Below are 18,072 nucleotides of genomic sequence, written 5' to 3' on the forward strand. Positions count from 1 at the left end.
GAGAAGTGGAAAGTAACTCAAGTACTGCACTTAAGTACATATTTCCGGTACTTCCATTTTGTTACTTTATACTTTCACTCCATTATATTTCAGTAGTGAAAGTTTTGCCCCAAGATATATATTTTACATCTATACACATTACTTTGCAGATTGAGATTTTACATAGGTTAGAAACATATTGTATGATAAATATATAAAATGTTTATTATAATTAGAAAATATGATGGATTCTTACTAATGTATTAGGCCATTTGACATTCCAACAGTATATCAAATGGTTCAACTGAGCTCCACCTCAATAGCCAAACTCAATAATAGTAATAATACAGCAAGATAGACTTCTTTTCAGAGAGGTTTCTAGCCATATATCTATTCCTGATTATTGCTTATATGTATTATTACATATTTTTAAATGTCTGCATCTAATAGAGGCTAAAAAAAACACAAAATGCACACAAAATAACACAAAATAATCAAAAGCATGTATCCATTTTGAAAAAAAAACATTTACTTGAAATATCAACATTTTCTCAAAAAGTATAAATAGTGATTTATGATTGATTTCAATTTTTATACAAAAATAATACATTAGGAGGAAAAATAAAATCATGTCCTGTCCCACAAGTATGAGTGCCCTCTGATCAGATGGCAGTAGATGTGCCTATAATAACAGTCACAAGCCAACCAACATAATAATAACAAATGTGACCTAATGTTGAACAGGAGACTGGATCTGGCACATTTATGATACGCAGGGTTCAGTAGTCAAAATGGCATTTTTGTCTCATAAAAACATGGGTGGTTATAGTGATTCTTGATGCCAAATTTGGTCCTCATTGCAACCTTTCTCATCATTGTCTAGCTAAGGTTAGCTTAACTGCAACTTAATCTTTGTTCGGACAGAACTTTGCTTACAAAGTACACAGACCATGGGAAAATGACATAAACTGGACACAAACACACACCTGCACGCCTGTAGCCTACAGTTACTTAGGTAGACTAAGCCCAAACAGTCAAAGTTAGGCAGAATGAAGTTTGCTGCTACCTTTACACCTCTTCCTAACATACAGAGATGGAGTGAAAAGAATTTTCCAGATATATTTCTAGCAATGTCGCATTTTGTGGGATTCTTTTTGCTGCTTTTTTGATTTCTCCCTTTGCAAATAAGTGTGTACGTTATTTACTTTTACCTAACACCAATTTAGCTGCGGATTAAATAAGATGCAACTTCTCAACTTCACAAAGGAGTCTCACTTCATCCATGTTGATAAGAGGGAAGCATTGCCATAAAGAGCCGGGGCTGAGCCGGTTAACCAACACACGGAGCAGGGTGAAACAATCTGATGTGGGCTAGTTTGCATCATGTCCAGTTAAGAAGAGGTGTGATAGTGTTAGCGTGGGCGTCTGTACCCACAGCAGCCGCTCCTCTCCCCAACATTTCTCAGTCTTTGTGGATTCCTGTATGATTAGAGCAGCTGCTATCACAACATTGCCCTCTTTCATGTTTCTCTCCTTCACAAAATACCAGACTAACATGACTGTTTTGTTTACTTGTCAATATTTTCATTCTAACCTTGGGGGGTCCTGCCACCATGATGTAAGATGAGGAGTTATTAACAATATTTGTCCTATTTGGTATCTCTTCACATTGAGGCAGGAAGTGGGAGAAGTAGGAGGAAGAGGGCGAGACCCATTCCTGAAATTCACCTGAACCTGTGTGCAAACAACATGGAGGGGAAGGGCCGCATTAAAGTGTGTGAGTCAGTCTCCCTCCGTAGACATTACAGGCTGACTTGTATTCTTTGGCATTTTTGTCACACATAAATCCATCTGCTTTTGTGTTATTTTACAGGCAGCTTTATCAACAGCAATTCCAGTACAGTAAATATAAGCGTAATTGTTGGTGACTTCACTGATAGTGCATATTCATTTCCAGTCTCAAGTGTGTGGAGTTCTGTGCCGAGTCCAGTTTTACAAAGCATTGCGTATTGACGCATTGCATAGTCCTTTCAAGATTGTCAAAGTCTTTTCAATCACAGTATACACATTGAACAACTCGAAATGATGAATCCCTCACATTCATCGCCTGCACTATTGCAAGCACAGTAAAACTGAGTGTGAAAAAATAACATGGAAGACTCCTTTAAAGCCAAGTAGGAATGTCAAATGCATGCACAAGATCAATGGGGTCATTGTGATTGTCACAGAGTTCTGCTCACGTGCAAAGCAATTTGTGTAGGCATCCAGGAACTTGTTGTGAGTCGTTCAGCCTTCACAGAGGCGGATCATTGTCTCTGTTACTTTTGGGTTGTCTTCATATTTCCACCTTAAATCAGAGTGTAACATAAGTTGTCCCAGAGCCTTCGTTCAAGTCCATACCACAACATTTTCTGAGCGCTTTTTGGGTGCTTGGTTTTTGTTCCTTTTATAATGTCAGATAAGAGGATGACAGGTGGCATAAAAACTCTTACCTAAAACTGAATACTGGTTTCAAAGATTGTGTTAAAATCATCCTTGTTGATCATTTGTGTGCCGCGGAGGGGAATCCAGTCTCCTCACTTTCAGGTGCAATGAGTTGCCCCCCCCCCCACACTGTCCCTATTTTCCCCGCATGGCCCACAGTTGTCGCCACTCCTCTCGTTTTGTTGACTGACTCATCATCCAGTGCGCCGTTCCTGGTTATTAAGAGTTGTCATGGTTACCGCTGGGAGAGGGTGGAAAAATGTGCTCCCGTTGCCGGGCACTGAGGCAGTCAGGTGGACGCTCTCACCAAGCTTGAAGAGGACACTGAAAGGAGAAGGAGAGAAATGTGAGACAAAGTAGGCTTGCGTTACATAAAACAATAAATATAAGCTGTCCAGTAACACAGGTATACATCATGTGCATCAAGGCTGCCTAAAAGTGACAACTGAAACCAATATAAATGCTTCTTTATACTTTTACTCAACTACATTTTCAAAGGGAAATATTGTAATTTTTACTCCAATAAATTTAACTTACAGTTACTTGTTACTTTCACATTTAGAATATAAATAGATATCATAATTTTCTAAAATATCATAAATTGTTATAGGTTAATTAAGTAGAATTCCACCTCGATCAACTACAACATTAAAGTGCTGTTTACATAATTAAATAATATAACACTGACAGGATCTAGATTATTTGGGGTATTTTAAGTATATGTTGTTGCTCGAGTACAAGGATTTTTACTTATAATGGTGTGTTTTTTTATAGTATGGTACTCTTAACTAAGTAAATTATGTGAATACTTCTTCCACCGCTGGTAAATACATCACCGTGGCACCTTCATGTGCCACACCTGACCAAATACATTCCCCATCCCTCTTCTCCTGACTCTCCAAAGCCCTGTTTCCATTGAAATGCTCTCAGTTTTCTAGATTGTGGAATTTCTTTTCCCCTGCCTCTCCAAGGATAGAGGCAGGTGACCCTGGTGTAACCCTGCGGCCAGCAAACAGCTTCACCTGATAAAGCTGACCCGCTGCTAAGACTTGAGTCATTAGATGCAGGGCTCTGAGCAGAGGTGAGTTTGAAACAGACTCAGGTATAATGGAGGGTTCTCTGTAAACAATGAGTGTTATAAAGTCTGAGCATGCTGGTCGTGTCATGAGAAGAAGGCTGCCCCATTCAAATAAAGCCCTGATAAGAAAATCCCCGGGAGAGCCTGCTAGCTAATTACTCTCTAAATAAATGTGTTTGTGAAATGCCACAAGGTGGTGATGCCAGTGGTGGGAAGTAACCACCAGTGCTTTTACTCAAGTGTTGCACATATGTACAATTTGAAGGTACTTGTGCATTACTTTTAATACTTTTTAACCCACTACATTTCAGAGGATAATACTTTTTACTGCACTCATTTTTTGACCGATGTAGGTAGTAGTTACTTGGCGTATTTGGAGAAACAGGAGATAGGCTCATAAAATGAAGTGGATCAGTGGATCCATCAATTAGTTGATTAACAAAAAATAAGTTTTAAAATAAGGAGAAAAATGTTATAGTTTCTAGCTCTTCAAATCCAACAATGTTTTTTAAAAATCGTTTTAATTTTAGTTAGTTACACAAAGGAAGTCACCTCAGTTTTTCTAATGTTTTTAAAACACTTAATTGAGGAAAAATTGGAAGAGTAATTGATAACCAAATAATTCTCAGTTTGAGCCCTACAATGTTATTGTTAAAGATTAAACCAATGGTTTTTGGTTGGGATTTTTTTATAAAAAGCAGCCACTTGTCAATCTTTAGTTTACGTAAGTTGGAAATCTAATTTACGGACGATCCAATATCTAAAACCACTCCATCTGTATAATTCCACAGTAATTAATGTGTTTAAGTAGTTCTTGAGTATGTTTTCACAAATATGGTCCAGTAGTTTGGCATAATATTGTAGTAGTAGTAGTGGACGTATTATTTACAAGTACTTTTACCACCACAGGGTAGCCTACAGCATTTATCACAACATTTACCTTAATTATTTTGCAGAAGTGTATTAATAAACCTCTGATTAACCCCTGAGAGAGAGCAAAACCCTGACCAAAACATGGCTACATTTTGTAGCCTCAGAGAGATTTGTTTAACTTTCTGCCTCCTGTGAAGGTACACCGCACTTTGAGCTATCATCCCATCAACCCATCTGTCAGTAGCAGCGCGACAGTACAAGTGCTCGGCCTCAGCGTGGGAAATTGAGCGTGTGAACGCACTGTGGACAACATTTCAGGCTAGAGCGATCACCGAGAGCAGGGAGAAGTAGGAAAGAGGAAGAGGTGTAATTACTCCCCACCCAGCCCATCTCATCTCCATCCTCACTGTAGCATGGAGGAAAGTAGCAGCACACAAGGCTGGAGAACTTTGATTAACAGAGGGGCTCATTTCCTGATCGCAGAGGTAACTCTCACCGGGGAGAGGAAAGTGAAAGGAGGCAGCGTTAATCAAGGTGTTCAGGCTGAGCGAGCAGCTGATTGATTAGACGTCTGTTGAAGAGGAAATAGGAATTCTGAGGAGTATACCATCCATATATCTGTCTGGTCTATTGGTTTGGAGCCGCATGAATGCATTTGAACATCAGCAGCAGTCCTGAACAACAACTAAAGGAAGTAAAAGAAACAGTATGCACGGCTACATGAATGATGTGATTTGTATGCCATTTCGGTGATTCTACTTATTTCAACTGCGTCACTGAACTAATAAAATTGTATTTACCCAGGAGAGACCCCCAAGTTGCACCATCTTGTTTACGGGGCCGTCCTAATGTGACAGGAATTAAACAAGTCAACACACAATCACAATACACACACACACACTTCTCCCTGTCATGATGTAGTTCCTGGTGTCAGTGTGTGCTTTTGATAGTGCTGTTTCTCTCAATCAGAACAGGGTGAGCGGGACTTCTGTGTATCAGTAGGTGATGAGAGAGCTAATCAAAGTGTTTACTGTACTTTTTAAAAGAGAGATTTACCCCCATATTGATCACAGACTTAGACTTTTTTGATGTAAATTCCACAATGGCAGCCAGACAGAGGTGAGAACATGCATCTAATTGTAAATCGGTGTGATGACTAAGGACTGACCGTCTTGCTTGAGGACATTGAGCTGAGGGTGCTGATGCTGTTGGCGTCTGTGACCACCATGGCCGAGGGGAAACGTGACTGATGGGAATATTGTGGGGGCTCTTGTTTGTGAGGATACACTGCAAAAGAAAGGCAGACAGATAGTTAGATTCCCACACTTGTACATGAATGTTTTTAAAAACCTTATATGTAGGTGGACATAAAAAAGCAGGATGTTTATGTTGAGCAACGTGTCCACTTAGCTTACTTCCTGAAAATACCAAAGTTACAAGAGAAGAAGATCTGATCTAAAATCTAGTATTTATAAGTGGAGCTATCTTTCTTTTAGTATTGACAGACAGAGTAGAAAGCAGCAAAAGATTTGACTCCTGTCGTCATGTGGGCAGAGATGTGTCCGTGCATGACACCAAAGTTGAATTTGGGCAAGGAAATCACACCTAATAGATTATAATAGAGTGAAGAGGGTGTTTTGTAGGCTGTTTTTTAAAGATATTGCCTTGTTCACACTTGAGTATCTACTGTATACCAGTTATATAATTTACTGGTTCCCAATCTTGAGAGTGAACCCCTAAAAGGGTCTCTAATGTGACTACGAGGATAGGAAAGAATCAAAAACGTATGTCCTCTACACAACTATGCATTTGTTTATGTGAAATATTGAACCGTTTCACCTTCCAGGCCTCCAAAATGATTGAAACCTAACTTTTTTTAACTGCTCACACGTAGACACAGAAGCCAAAGCGTTACAAGCCAAAAAGGTTGGGCACCAAAGATATATCTGATTTTCAAAGCACAATAGAAGCTTGTATACAAAGAAGATTAGTAGAGTAGAAAGGAGTGTTACTGACTGTGGGAGTGTGTGACAGTAGCCATGAACGGCTGCTGGCTCATGTGGCTGGGGGACTGCTGCATCAGGCTCTGCTGGTGGGGGCTGTGGAGCTGCTGGGAAAACTGAACCGGCTGCAGTGCCGCAAGGCTGCCCGCCACGCTGTTGATCACTGGCACCGGCTGAGATTGCGATGTGTTTAAACCTAGTGAGACACAGCGAAACCTCAATCAAACCATGTCACGATGAAATAAATTCAATTGCTTCTTTTCTGGAGGGCCAGAGGACTTACTCTGTGCTATGGCCATGACTCCAGATAGAGGCATGATGAGGTTCTGTGTCTGCTGATGGCTGTGGTGGGAACTGTGGATGTTGGTCAGTGTGCTGACTGGAGGAAGTCCTCCACCTGAACCTGAAATCTGGAGAGAGATGAAAGAAACAAAATTAGAGAACTGATTTATTGCTGTAATATTTTGTTATAACAGACTACAACACTCAAAGTTAGTGTCTGCTTTGTCAATTCACATAAATGTATTTTCAAAGTGAAACAGATGTTGGCTACTAAACAAACAACAAAAGTAAATGTTGACTTGGTTTATATTCTTTTGTATAACACTACACTTGTGTAACTCCACTCATACACAGCACACAAGCAAATACTGATAAGAAATGAAAAGTAAAGAAGAAATAATCATACAAAAAACTTTAGCTAGAAGAAATGGGTTTGCATGGGTTTGTGTAGCACATTGACCGTGTTTGTACCTGCATGCTGATAATACCAGCATGCATAATAATGCTAGTAATGGCTAGTAATCTGGATCAGGATCTTCCCACTCGTGGGGCTGCGACATTTTGACTACTGCCAGCTTCCCGCAGAGGACAGAACAGTAAAACACACATCGGAAAATGAGTCAGCTCTGACCTGCTGCACACAACACTGCCTGCCCTCGCTGTGGTCATTTCACATAATGTCGCTTCAAAAGGCAGAAGTATGTTGGTCTGACAGGGAAGTTAGTGAATAGTTTTGAATATTTCAGTTGCATGACCAGTTAAGTGGTTTAATTTTTAGTTGATGGGATTTTTAATTTTGATTAAAGAAGAATACTACTCTATATTCTATTTTGACAGTAAATCACACTTCACGCATCAGAAGTATTGTTGCCCCACCACTCAAACGCTTTGGGCCCATGCACGGGTTTCCTTGTCACTGATCAAATATTGGACTAGGGCAGAAGGGAGAAACTCTGAAGTAGACACACAGAAAAAAAAACTGGGGTATAATCAAATGTTGGCGTCATGTCAGTGGCAGAACAAGCAGCGCTCCACCTCTGGCTCCTCTTTTCGAGGCATTTAATCAATAAGAACAGAATGTTTCATTGTCAGGTGTATTGGCTGAGCGATGACCATGCCTGGTACACTCTGGTGAAGGCTAGTCCAGCCATGGCCTGCCACCCCTGCTCCACCTTCCCAACAGAGCAGCACAATGAGCTATTTGTGCTTGTACGTTTATGCTAATAGCAGGCCAGGTCTTATCTAATCTGAGGCCATGAAGGCCCAGGTGTGTTCACTCACCATCTTGACGTCAGGTGACAGCAGACTGTGGCTGTGGTCCAATCCTCCCGGAGACACCTGCTGAAGCACCGACTGGCTGGTCGCCATGCCGTTGCTACTGTGGTGACTGATGGTCGTGGAGGAGGTGACCTCACCGGGCCCTTGGCTGTAACGCACTGAGAGAGAGAGAAACAGAATGTTAGTTTCACCTGTCGTGTCATACAACTGTAACACTTACAGTATGTGGGGCAGAGAGATAGTAGCGTCAGCCTGGTTCTGTGCTGAGAAACGCCGCTTTCACTTCAATCAACCTGCTCTTTGACTCAGACAGGGGAGGACAGAGCAAACAAACACTGTGACCCGTCTGCTGCTATCTGCGTAACTAAGCCAAGGCCATTCACTGTGTTCACTGACTCACAACAGTAGAACTCCTATCAGATCTGATCAACAAACAAATGTTACCCATCCTAATTACATCAGTGGGAAATGTAACCAGTATTTTAAACAAAATGTACTTAAAGTAGAAGCAACCATAATCATTCTGCAAAAAAAAAAATTGTATATACTGATGCATCAATGTAAAAAGCAGCATTTTGCTGAGCTAGATTTAAGTACGTTATATACAGTTCAGTTCAGTCCAGTGATTCACCAACCAAGGGGTCAGACTCCCTCTGAAGGGCCACAAGATAAATATGAGGGGGAGATGAATGAAGTTCTGCAACATAAACTTCTCTAACCTGTGATTGTAGCTCTTTCAGCCTGAATGAAACAATCTAAGAAGTACATTTTGGAAGTTTATCAGAGGGATTTTTTACGTAACACCTGTATAACAAATTGTAAAAGTAACTACAAAACTACTAAAGACTAAAGCTGTCAGATAAATATGGAGGAGTAAAAAGACTAAATTTAAGGACCTAAAATTTTTACATTAGTGCAGTGTTTGATAAAATCACTTTTCGTACAATTTTCACTTATTCACAGTGAAGTTGCAATAAAAATGAAATTCTGCTTATAGTGCCATCCCTTAATCTTGTGTCTAGACTCAGTGTTGTCTGTCACTGGTGGCCTGAAGGAATGCTTCAACCCACCACAACCGACAATCAAATGCCTGTTTGCCGATGCAAGCCCCCTCTGATATCAACAGAGTAAACATTACACAATAACAAGCAATGTCAAACACATTCTTATCCTGTGGTCTCAGCCTTACGCTCTCTAGAGCGGCCCTCCCTCAGTGACAGTGTAGAGACAGACTCTGTTTGCACTCAGATCTCCCATCTTCCCCGAGCCCTCCGTCCCTGACCCAGGTGGGACAGCTTGAATGCCCTGTCGAAGTCGGTCAGACATGACAGGAGGCATTGACATACAGCCATTTTGAAATAAAAAGGAGGGAGAGGCGCTGACACTAAATGTGACCAATGAAGGGGGCATTGATTTCTTGTCAGTGCTGGAAACTGGAACAGGATGTGTTTGCAGACCTGAATGTTTGCCTCAGGTGTCAGGGAAACAAATAGGCATAATCTGTTATCCTAATACACTGCAAATTATTCTTTCTTTGAGTTGGTGGATGTGGATTCATGTAGGCTATATGTCAACGCATATCACTGCAGTTATCGTAATAGTCTTTCAAAAGATGCCGTACATTTGAACAATATTTTTGACATTTTTTGGGAAATATGCTGAGAGTTAGCAGATATTATTACCGCTCTCATGTCTGTGCACAAAATAAAAAAAGCTACAGCCAGCAGTTGGCTAGTTTAGTTTAGCATAAAGAGGGGGGAGCAGCTAGTCTGGCTCTGTCCAAAACAAACAAAAAAAAAGATACTTGTTACTGCTGAACTTTAGAGAATCTGGAAACTTTAGTCAGATTTTCTTTAACCTTTTGACAAAGCCAGGCTAGTTGTTTCCCCCTGTTTTCAGTCTTTATGCTAAGCTAAGCTAAGCCGACTGTCTTTAGGCTCCAGCTACACATTTAACAGATAGACATGAAAGTGTAATTGATCATCTAACTCTCAGCAAGAAAGCAAACAAGCATAATTCTCATAATGTTCAACTATTCCTTTAACTACGGACAGAAATACAGATACCTCGATGTCTGATGCCAGAGCACCATATTTCATCCTCCAGAGTCTCTGTCCTCCATTTTGTTCATCCCACAGACTTCATATTGTCTTCAGGAACATACTAGCAACCCCACAACACTCCACCGCGCCTTGTAAACATTGCCGCAGAACAATAAAGCACTCCATTGGACTCATGACCCCCATTGCCACACAATAGAGGAGGACTCATAAAAAGGCAGTTATCTCGAAGCTGGGCGACCTCTTAAAGTGTCAGACAGAGAAAAGGATGCTATTCAGGCCAGTTTTGTTTCTTTGGGTTGAGCAGTAATTGCAGCTGTAGGGAAACTAGTAGTAAGGAAGGAGGACTTCAACAATCTAAACTAAGAATCTGGGTTTCTAGAAAGCAGGTTTTCTGCAGACACACTCAAAGTCACGAAGCACTTAAAATAAAAATAATTTAACTTGGACATTCCGTAAAACTAAAGTTTTGCTCTGGCAAAATGAGACATCTTTCATCTATGAAAAAACTGAGGCGTCCTTTTAAAGAGTAGGGGGAGGGCGAGAACTTCAGAAGGGGAGTGGTAGCAAAGATCTTCAGCAGGTTTAAAAGGCTCTAGCTCCCTGTGTGACCCATGTAAAATCAAAGCCTGCCTCCCCAACCCCAGGCAGTGCTCATTGTAGTGCCGCTGCATATGACAGACCTCCTGGGTCTCTGCAGGACGTATCCAGTCTCTTCTTTGTGGTTTTCTGGGAGACACAGAGCAGTAGAAAGTGCAGACCTAGGCCGTCCTTTTCTATGTGTGTCTTGTTTCAAGCTAGCCTGAGGTGATGGAAACCCACGCAACCCACGGATAATCCCCCCTACTACTGTGTCTGATCAGGAACTTCTGAGTCTGCTAGTTTTGTAACATGCAGAAGGATGCAGCTCAACTTACACGGCAATTATTCAATTTTATGATGACTTTGCCTGGCAAATTACCAGTGGTTGAAGAAGTACTAATCTTAAAATACTCCATTACAAGTAAAACTCCTGCATTCACACACACATACACACACTGCATTCATTTACAAAGTAAATGTACATAAAGTTTTAGTCGCCCCAAGGGATCACTAGATAAATGTGAGGGGTTGTAAGATGATAAATGGGGCAGGAAAAAATAAAGTTCTGCAACACGCATTTTTCTGAATTTTCAGTAATCTGTGTTTTTTTCTGTGAAATGTTGTAAAAAAGGTTTAGAGGGGAATGTTGTCTGTAGTGGAACATCTATAACTTATAGACATCTGATAATTGCCAAGGGAACTAGGATTTTTGTAAGCAAAGAGCTTTTGAACCAATTGTTTAATCCTTAGCCATGCATCATATTTTGTAAGAATATCAAATTTTGAAAAGGTTGTTGTTGTCAAATAACTAAAAGTGCAACATTTCGTGGAGTAAAAGTACAAGGTAACATGCAATATATATACTCAGGTAAACATCCTTTACATTATGTTTGCATAAGAAAATCTAATATCTGTAAATATACATTTGTAAGTGTTGATCTAGTCAACATATTCAGATCCCACTGTACTCTCTCAGGCTACACAACCTGCCCACTTTACAAGACACGCCCATTCCACTACACAACACGCCCTCTGAGATAACTTCCTGCAATAATGTACTCATTTAAACCCAAACCATGATCTTTTTCCTACACCTAACCAAGCAGTTTTTGTGTGCATAATATAACTTATTTTGGTGCCCACAAACGTTACTCAACTCATTTTCAGGGCGAGTTATATAGTAGGTGTATCCTGTAGTACTGTGGACCCGCAGATAAACCTGCTTGGAAATATTGGCCGTTGCCCCCAGAGGCTAAAATGTCATCAGACCAATTGCAAATGGGTTCCAAGATTAAGCAGAGATAAATGCTTCAAAGTAAAATGGCGTAAATAAAATGGATTATTTGAGCTCAGTAAACGTTATGAGTGGATAAACAGTAAGTAAATATTTCATAGGAAAACACAGGTGTGTGCACACATGTGCCTGCTGACAAACTATGCCATCTGCCTGGAATCTGTTTCATTTCTGTAAGTAAAAAGGTCACCACCAAAACTGCACACCACACTGTTTGATTGTCTATCCAGTTGTGACCAACGGATCAACGAACTGAAACAGAATCAATAAAAACTCCCAAAGTAAGAGTTTCCTTGATCTGACCCAGCAGTGACCTTCCTCGTATGACTGAAGGTGTGGCGACGGTTTAAGGAGGGGGGTGACTGGCTTTCTCTGTAGGCGAAGAAGGGGTCATCAGTCCTGTCTGGCCAGAAAAGAGCCAATACTTCAGTGGACAGCTCCTGCTGCTTCAAGTCTGCACCCAGCCTCAGCAACTATACCAGTGCCCATAAAGATGAAGGGGGGAGGCTTTAAACTCAGTCCTCCTCAAGGCCCAGCAGAGACAAATGAACCTAGGTTACAGTGACTGCAGTCTTCTAATACACCACAGACAATGGGACTTCCTGCTGAGGGAGAGTATAGAGAGTAGAAGTCAGAGGAGCCCCTAATCAAAGGCCTGGGAGATGTAGTAGCAAAGGATTTTAATTGTCCATTAAGCATGCATAATACAGGCCGTGCCCTAGCAACGCAATGAGACGCCCTGCTGGGATATTATTGTCAGGCCAGGGGCTGACACTGAAAAACAGCTGATGCTGTCGGCAGGATGCCAGCAGGACACCTTGTAAGCAGCCAGGTCTTTTGGGGGGAGCAAAGTGTTTTCCGCCATGCAACCTTATCGCTGACCCCTCTGGCTTGGACACCTGAGGTCAATGCCTGGTCAGGTGAAGAAAAAAAAAAACTCAAGCAAGGAGACAATCACCAAAGGTAAAAGAGCAAGCCAAGGCAAACAGTTTGTTTTCCCTCCAAAGCTTGCCTCATGTTCGAACACGAGAGGACAACAATAGGTTCTGAGTGAGACTCTCAAATCACAGTTTTATGGAGGGTGAGTGATGGCACGGAGGATAATGCTCTGTGGGGCCTATTAGCTTTGTATTTATGTCATATACACCAGGTAGACTCAGTCAATACTAGTTACTCCAAATGCAAACAGGTCAGGGTGAAATGGTCAGAGCAATAACACACAGCATTTCCTTGTTTTGGAGACTCTCCGAGCCGAGTCATTAGCAACCTGCATGGAAGTTGAAATGTGGAAAAGACAGCGTAATGTTGAGTAAATCTGGATGTGTCTGTCCCCGCCCCCCCCCCCCTCACTGCCCCTGGCCTGACCCTGGCCTGTCACAGGATTGCTGCCCTTTGTGTCATGCTTCTCCATGCTGACTTTGGAGTGGAGATTGCAGGTACAATGTGAATTGTTCTCAGTGTGTTTTCAAAGATCAGAATAACAATGGCATTTGCTCAGCTCACTCACTCACACTCATTGATCACTTGCCCCCTCTTTCTCTGCCTCTCTGATCACATCAACTGTGCTTTTAACCATGTTACATTAGACAGTATTGACTGTATTTTCACACCAAATTATACTAAATCATGCAATTCTCTGCACAATTGTCTTAAATATGCATTTTCTTTGTAAACTGATGTTTTTCATGCATACTTTGTCACTAGTCATATGTTTAACATAAGCAGTGAATCTGCATGGGACCCATAAAAGGGACCTTTAACACATTAAAGTCTATGTAAAGACCTTTGAAAATTCTGCAGTAATGTATGTAATGTAGGCACCAGGTTCAGACAATGACAGAAAATGCATGGAATGAAAAAAAACAATATCTTGGGTTGTACTGCATCGATTTTGAAACTTTTCTTTTTAAACTATCGACAATGTTAAAGGATCACTAAATTGGTGGAGTACTCTTTTAAAAACAAGTCACATTCTGTCTGTCTGTGTGTGATGCTAAACTGCATGCAGAGTAACGCCAGTTGGCATCTTACTGGGAGGTGAAATGCTGGTATGATGTGGCGAGCTGTGTGACAGCAGAGGGTTCATACTGTGGGGTGGTAGACTAACGGAGTCCATGGCCAGCTTTTGCCTGAAGGCTTCCTCTTTACGCCGGTTGGCAAACCAGTTGTAGACTCGCACTTCGGTGACCAGATTAGAGCCGAGGCCCTGAGCTTTGGAGGGGGAGACGCCTCTCTGAAGACATTCAGCTCTGCAGAAAACAGGTGAAAAACGTGAAAAATTTAGATGGATGTTGTTTTTGTTATATTTGTCTAAGAGGTAGAAGAAGGTCATGTTTATCTACCTGTTGCATTCTTCTACCAACGCTTCCCTCTCCTCCTTGCTGGGGTTTTTCTGCCGTTCATAGGCCTGGTACAGGATTTGTTGGGACGCAGGCCCCCATTTGAAACGGTTACGTCTCATTTTCTTGCAGGAGGGTTCACTGCCAACCTCTTCACCAGGCGGTCCCATGCCCTGACCGGACGGGTTGAACTCTGGGAAAAAAAACACCGGATCCTGATTGCCTTTGTCTGTCATGTTGCTGCCAGAGCCTAGCACTGCCTGGTTGAACTCTGCAAAACAAGAAGAGCTACATTCAATACGTTTCAAAATGCTTTCTTTTATTGCAAAACCACAGAAAGAAAACACAGATTTGTAAAAGTAGAAGTTGGTTAGACACATGATAGTGTTTTTTTAATGAATCAACAAATAATATGTTTTCCTTTAGATGCATTATGACAAACTTCAGTATTCAGTACTTAGCAAGATTATGTCATCCAGCCTAATGACAAAATGTCCAACCCAACTTGATATCCCTGCAGGTTCTAAACCCAAATAAAGTGCTGTGTTCCTGTCAACTACACTATACAGGCCAGGGCGAGGCTGTGAGAAACTCAAATATTAACTTACGTCTGAGAATTTCCCGCTGTTTCCTGACGTACCAGGTGTAGAGGGCCGCTCGCTTCTGTGTTTTCATGGGCGTGCCTTTGTTGAGATGCTGGGAGAGGTGAGATTGGTTCAGTCCTGTAACGTCCACCACCTCCCGTTGGGGGATGTTGTGCTGTTGCATGTAACCTTTGATCATGCGGGCAGCACGCCATGGATCCTCTCTGGGTTCAGATAAAACAGAGCAGCACAAAACAGTCATTTAACCACTGGACTAAGTGCAGTTCTTAGGGGGAAGTAGAAAAGAGCAAACACACCTTTACTCACATTTTATGGCTGAATTAAAATTGTTTGGTCAAATGAATTAATGTAATGCTAAATGCCATAAGTAACCAGGAGTTTGGTTGTATGTTGATGTAAAAGTTGTGTATCAATGAAATACTCTGATCAAACACACATGAACTTGTTCCTTTTCTTTAGCTTTACCGTTTTTTAAGGCCTCCAGTTTAAAGGGCAACAAGTCCACTCACTGACGACCTGTTGTATGAATCCCTGTAGCCTGTTCAGTAGGCTCTACATTTTTTCAAAAGTTAGTTTAAGTGGATTCAGGCAGATTGAGAAATTTGGACTTAGCATTGGTTGCCTCAACACATGATTTGAGCCTGGCAGATAGATACGGTTTGTGTAAATTTGAAACAAGCATAGACAAAAAAAGTACCCCCCCCCCCCCCCCCAAAAAAAAAAAAAAAAACAGTCTGACAAATCTTGAGTATGTTGACAAAACGTGTGATAATATTCAGGTAAAAAGATATTTGTCAGATTTTTAATATGCTATTTGTAAAATGTATAAAAACTTGGTCTCCAAATAATACTTGCTGTAATTTATATATTTATACACAGGCCTATCAGATGTTCTTCATCAAAGAACAGGATTACGTCACGATGCAGTCATATACTTGTCTGTAAAATAATTTAATCTCAAAGAAATGCGAAATTCATTCAAAACAATTGTGTTTTTGTATTTAAGAAATTACATTCAGGGCCTACTTGTGTAAATATTAACTTTGTCTCCATATATGAATTTAGCATTAAAAACACGTTCTTACCTGTTGAATAAGCCCTCCACATTATTCATTAGGACCTAACGTCACATTTCTACAGCAGCAAGGAAATGTACCAGAAGCTCCCCGGAGGTATCCCGGAGCCTTAGCCGGTAACCCGGGATTAGACACACCGCACCACACCGTCGGGAACTGTAGCGAATGTACACGCGTCTGTTTGTTTAGGAGAACGTGGAGGCCTACATAAGTCTGCGGGTTAAGTGGGAGATGTTAGTTTATAACTTTTGACAATGAATAACCAGATCTCCATTCACTCTAATCACACGCCACTGTGTATCTTTCAGTTGATGATTTATAGAATAAAATTAATAATAACTTAACTACACGTGGCTTAGTTTTGATATTCTTCCGGTCTTGTTTCAGCCTCAAATATTACGTTTACAATGAATCAATTGCTCTGAGTGGAATATAGGGATCAGAATTTATATTTTATTTTGGCATGATAGACACATGAACAAATGGAAACAAATTTTAGTCCTAAATTAAAATATAAATCAAAATGTATTATTGTGACTATTATTATTATTAGTAGTAGTAGTGGTAGGCCTAGTAGAATTAGTAGTAGTAGGTATTATTAATATTATTGTTTATCATTAATTTAGGCTATTACCGTATTTATCAAACGTGTTAATATTCAATAATCACAGGCTAGCCTACTCGGGTTTTTTGCCTATAACTTCTCAGCCATAAGCTGTTCACTTTCTCTTCATGTCGCACTTTGCCGGATTTGTAGCCTATCCTTAGAGAGGGGTATATTGCCTAGTTAATAATAAATAGATTTAAGTTCAGCTGATATTTTCCAAAGGTAAAGAAATAATAATCCATGTGGATAATTAGTAACCAGACTGTGAAAACAGAACCGCGGCGGGTTATTTTAAAATTGTAAACAAAGAAGGGAAATACATTTTTGATAGGCTACATAAAAGGCCAATTTATTAAAATGTCTGCTTTATTGTCTAACATTTAAAACGTCCAAATAAAAGCATTTGAACTGCGCTCCAGTTAAAAGAATAACCCCGAGCGCGTATAGTCACTTTCTCATTTCACCCCTCATAATGCGCTAAGCCTATTTTTTCAACTTTTTTTACAGTTAAAAAAACTTGGATAAAGTAGGAACACTTACGATAGCATGCGATCCACCTCCGCCCTCTGCTCGGCGGCCTCTTCCGTGTTGAGCGACTGAAGCTCCTTCAGGATCGGCGGGGTGTCGTAGTCGTCCCCGTCCTCAGAGCCCTCGTCCCCGGACAGCTTGCCCTTGCTGTGGCCGTTGGTGAGCGTGTGGAAGACGGGCTTGGAGTCGGCGTCCGACCCGTTCATCTTGCCGCTGTGAGGAGGAGCGGGGGACATGGATATGTTCTCCAGTTTTACTCCAAAGACCGGCGCGTTGAGGTCCATATCATCCAGGGCCTGGATCAGAACATCTTTGGTAACCCCTGAGTCCAGCAGGGCGCTGAGGAGCTCCTGCTGCAGGGATGTCAGCTTGGATACCATTTTAGAGAACATTAAAAACACAACATAGGCCTGCTGTGTGCGCGCTGCAGCAGAGGGGAAAAGGGAAGGATATAGAGGGATATAATAATAATAAAAAAAGTCAAAATAAAGTTCCTTCCTTGCTCTCCGCTCCAGTGTTGTGGGGAGTTTACCGCTGCTGACACCTGCTCCGAGAAGCTGCTTCACTTCCCTGTTGAAGAGCAGGATGGAGCTACTTTGTCATGATGCTTTCTGAGTGCAGGGGGGTATAAAACGTGGTAATAAGTGGGCCGGCTGATGGGAGCCTTATGTAAATCCACTGAACAAGGCCCGCTCTGGGCCGAGGTAGACATGTGTTTACACTGCAACACTGCTGCTTTTATTGGCTCCCCTTATCAGCAAAACTTTCATGGACTTTGGACCCTGTTGTATATGCCATAAAGACTTTTAAGAAAGGCGAGCTGCAATTATATTCACACCGCTAGATCCAGCGGTTTTATAATAAGGCCTTGAAGTAGTTCTCCCAGAATCAATGTGTATTTATTTAACTTATTAAAGGACTTTATTTAAAAGCTTTCGAAGTGTACTCGTTATTGCCTTATGCGATAATCGTATAGGTGTTAATGAGCTGTTGTTGCGTGTTTG

The 18,072-nt window shown here is 41.2% G+C and overlaps 1 protein-coding gene across 1 annotated transcript; it reads right to left on the reverse strand.

The window, feature by feature from the left end:
* Positions 1 to 486: 486 nt before the first annotated feature.
* hnf1ba (HNF1 homeobox Ba) lies at positions 487 to 17,753 on the reverse strand. The gene is made up of 10 exons (XM_032510092.1): positions 17,081 to 17,753; positions 14,861 to 15,060; positions 14,256 to 14,523; positions 13,945 to 14,162; positions 7,981 to 8,135; positions 6,701 to 6,827; positions 6,431 to 6,613; positions 5,583 to 5,701; positions 5,215 to 5,259; positions 487 to 2,787 (listed from the first exon to the last, which is right to left on the reverse strand). Exons 1-10 carry the CDS (start codon positions 17,458 to 17,460, stop codon positions 2,767 to 2,769), a joined length of 1,716 nt encoding a protein of 571 aa, XP_032365983.1. The 5' UTR covers positions 17,461 to 17,753; the 3' UTR covers positions 487 to 2,766.
* Between the last annotated feature and the right edge of the window lie 319 nt (positions 17,754 to 18,072).

This window comes from Etheostoma spectabile, chromosome 3, assembly GCF_008692095.1.
Source record: "Etheostoma spectabile isolate EspeVRDwgs_2016 chromosome 3, UIUC_Espe_1.0, whole genome shotgun sequence".
NCBI lineage: Eukaryota > Metazoa > Chordata > Actinopteri > Perciformes > Percidae > Etheostoma > Etheostoma spectabile.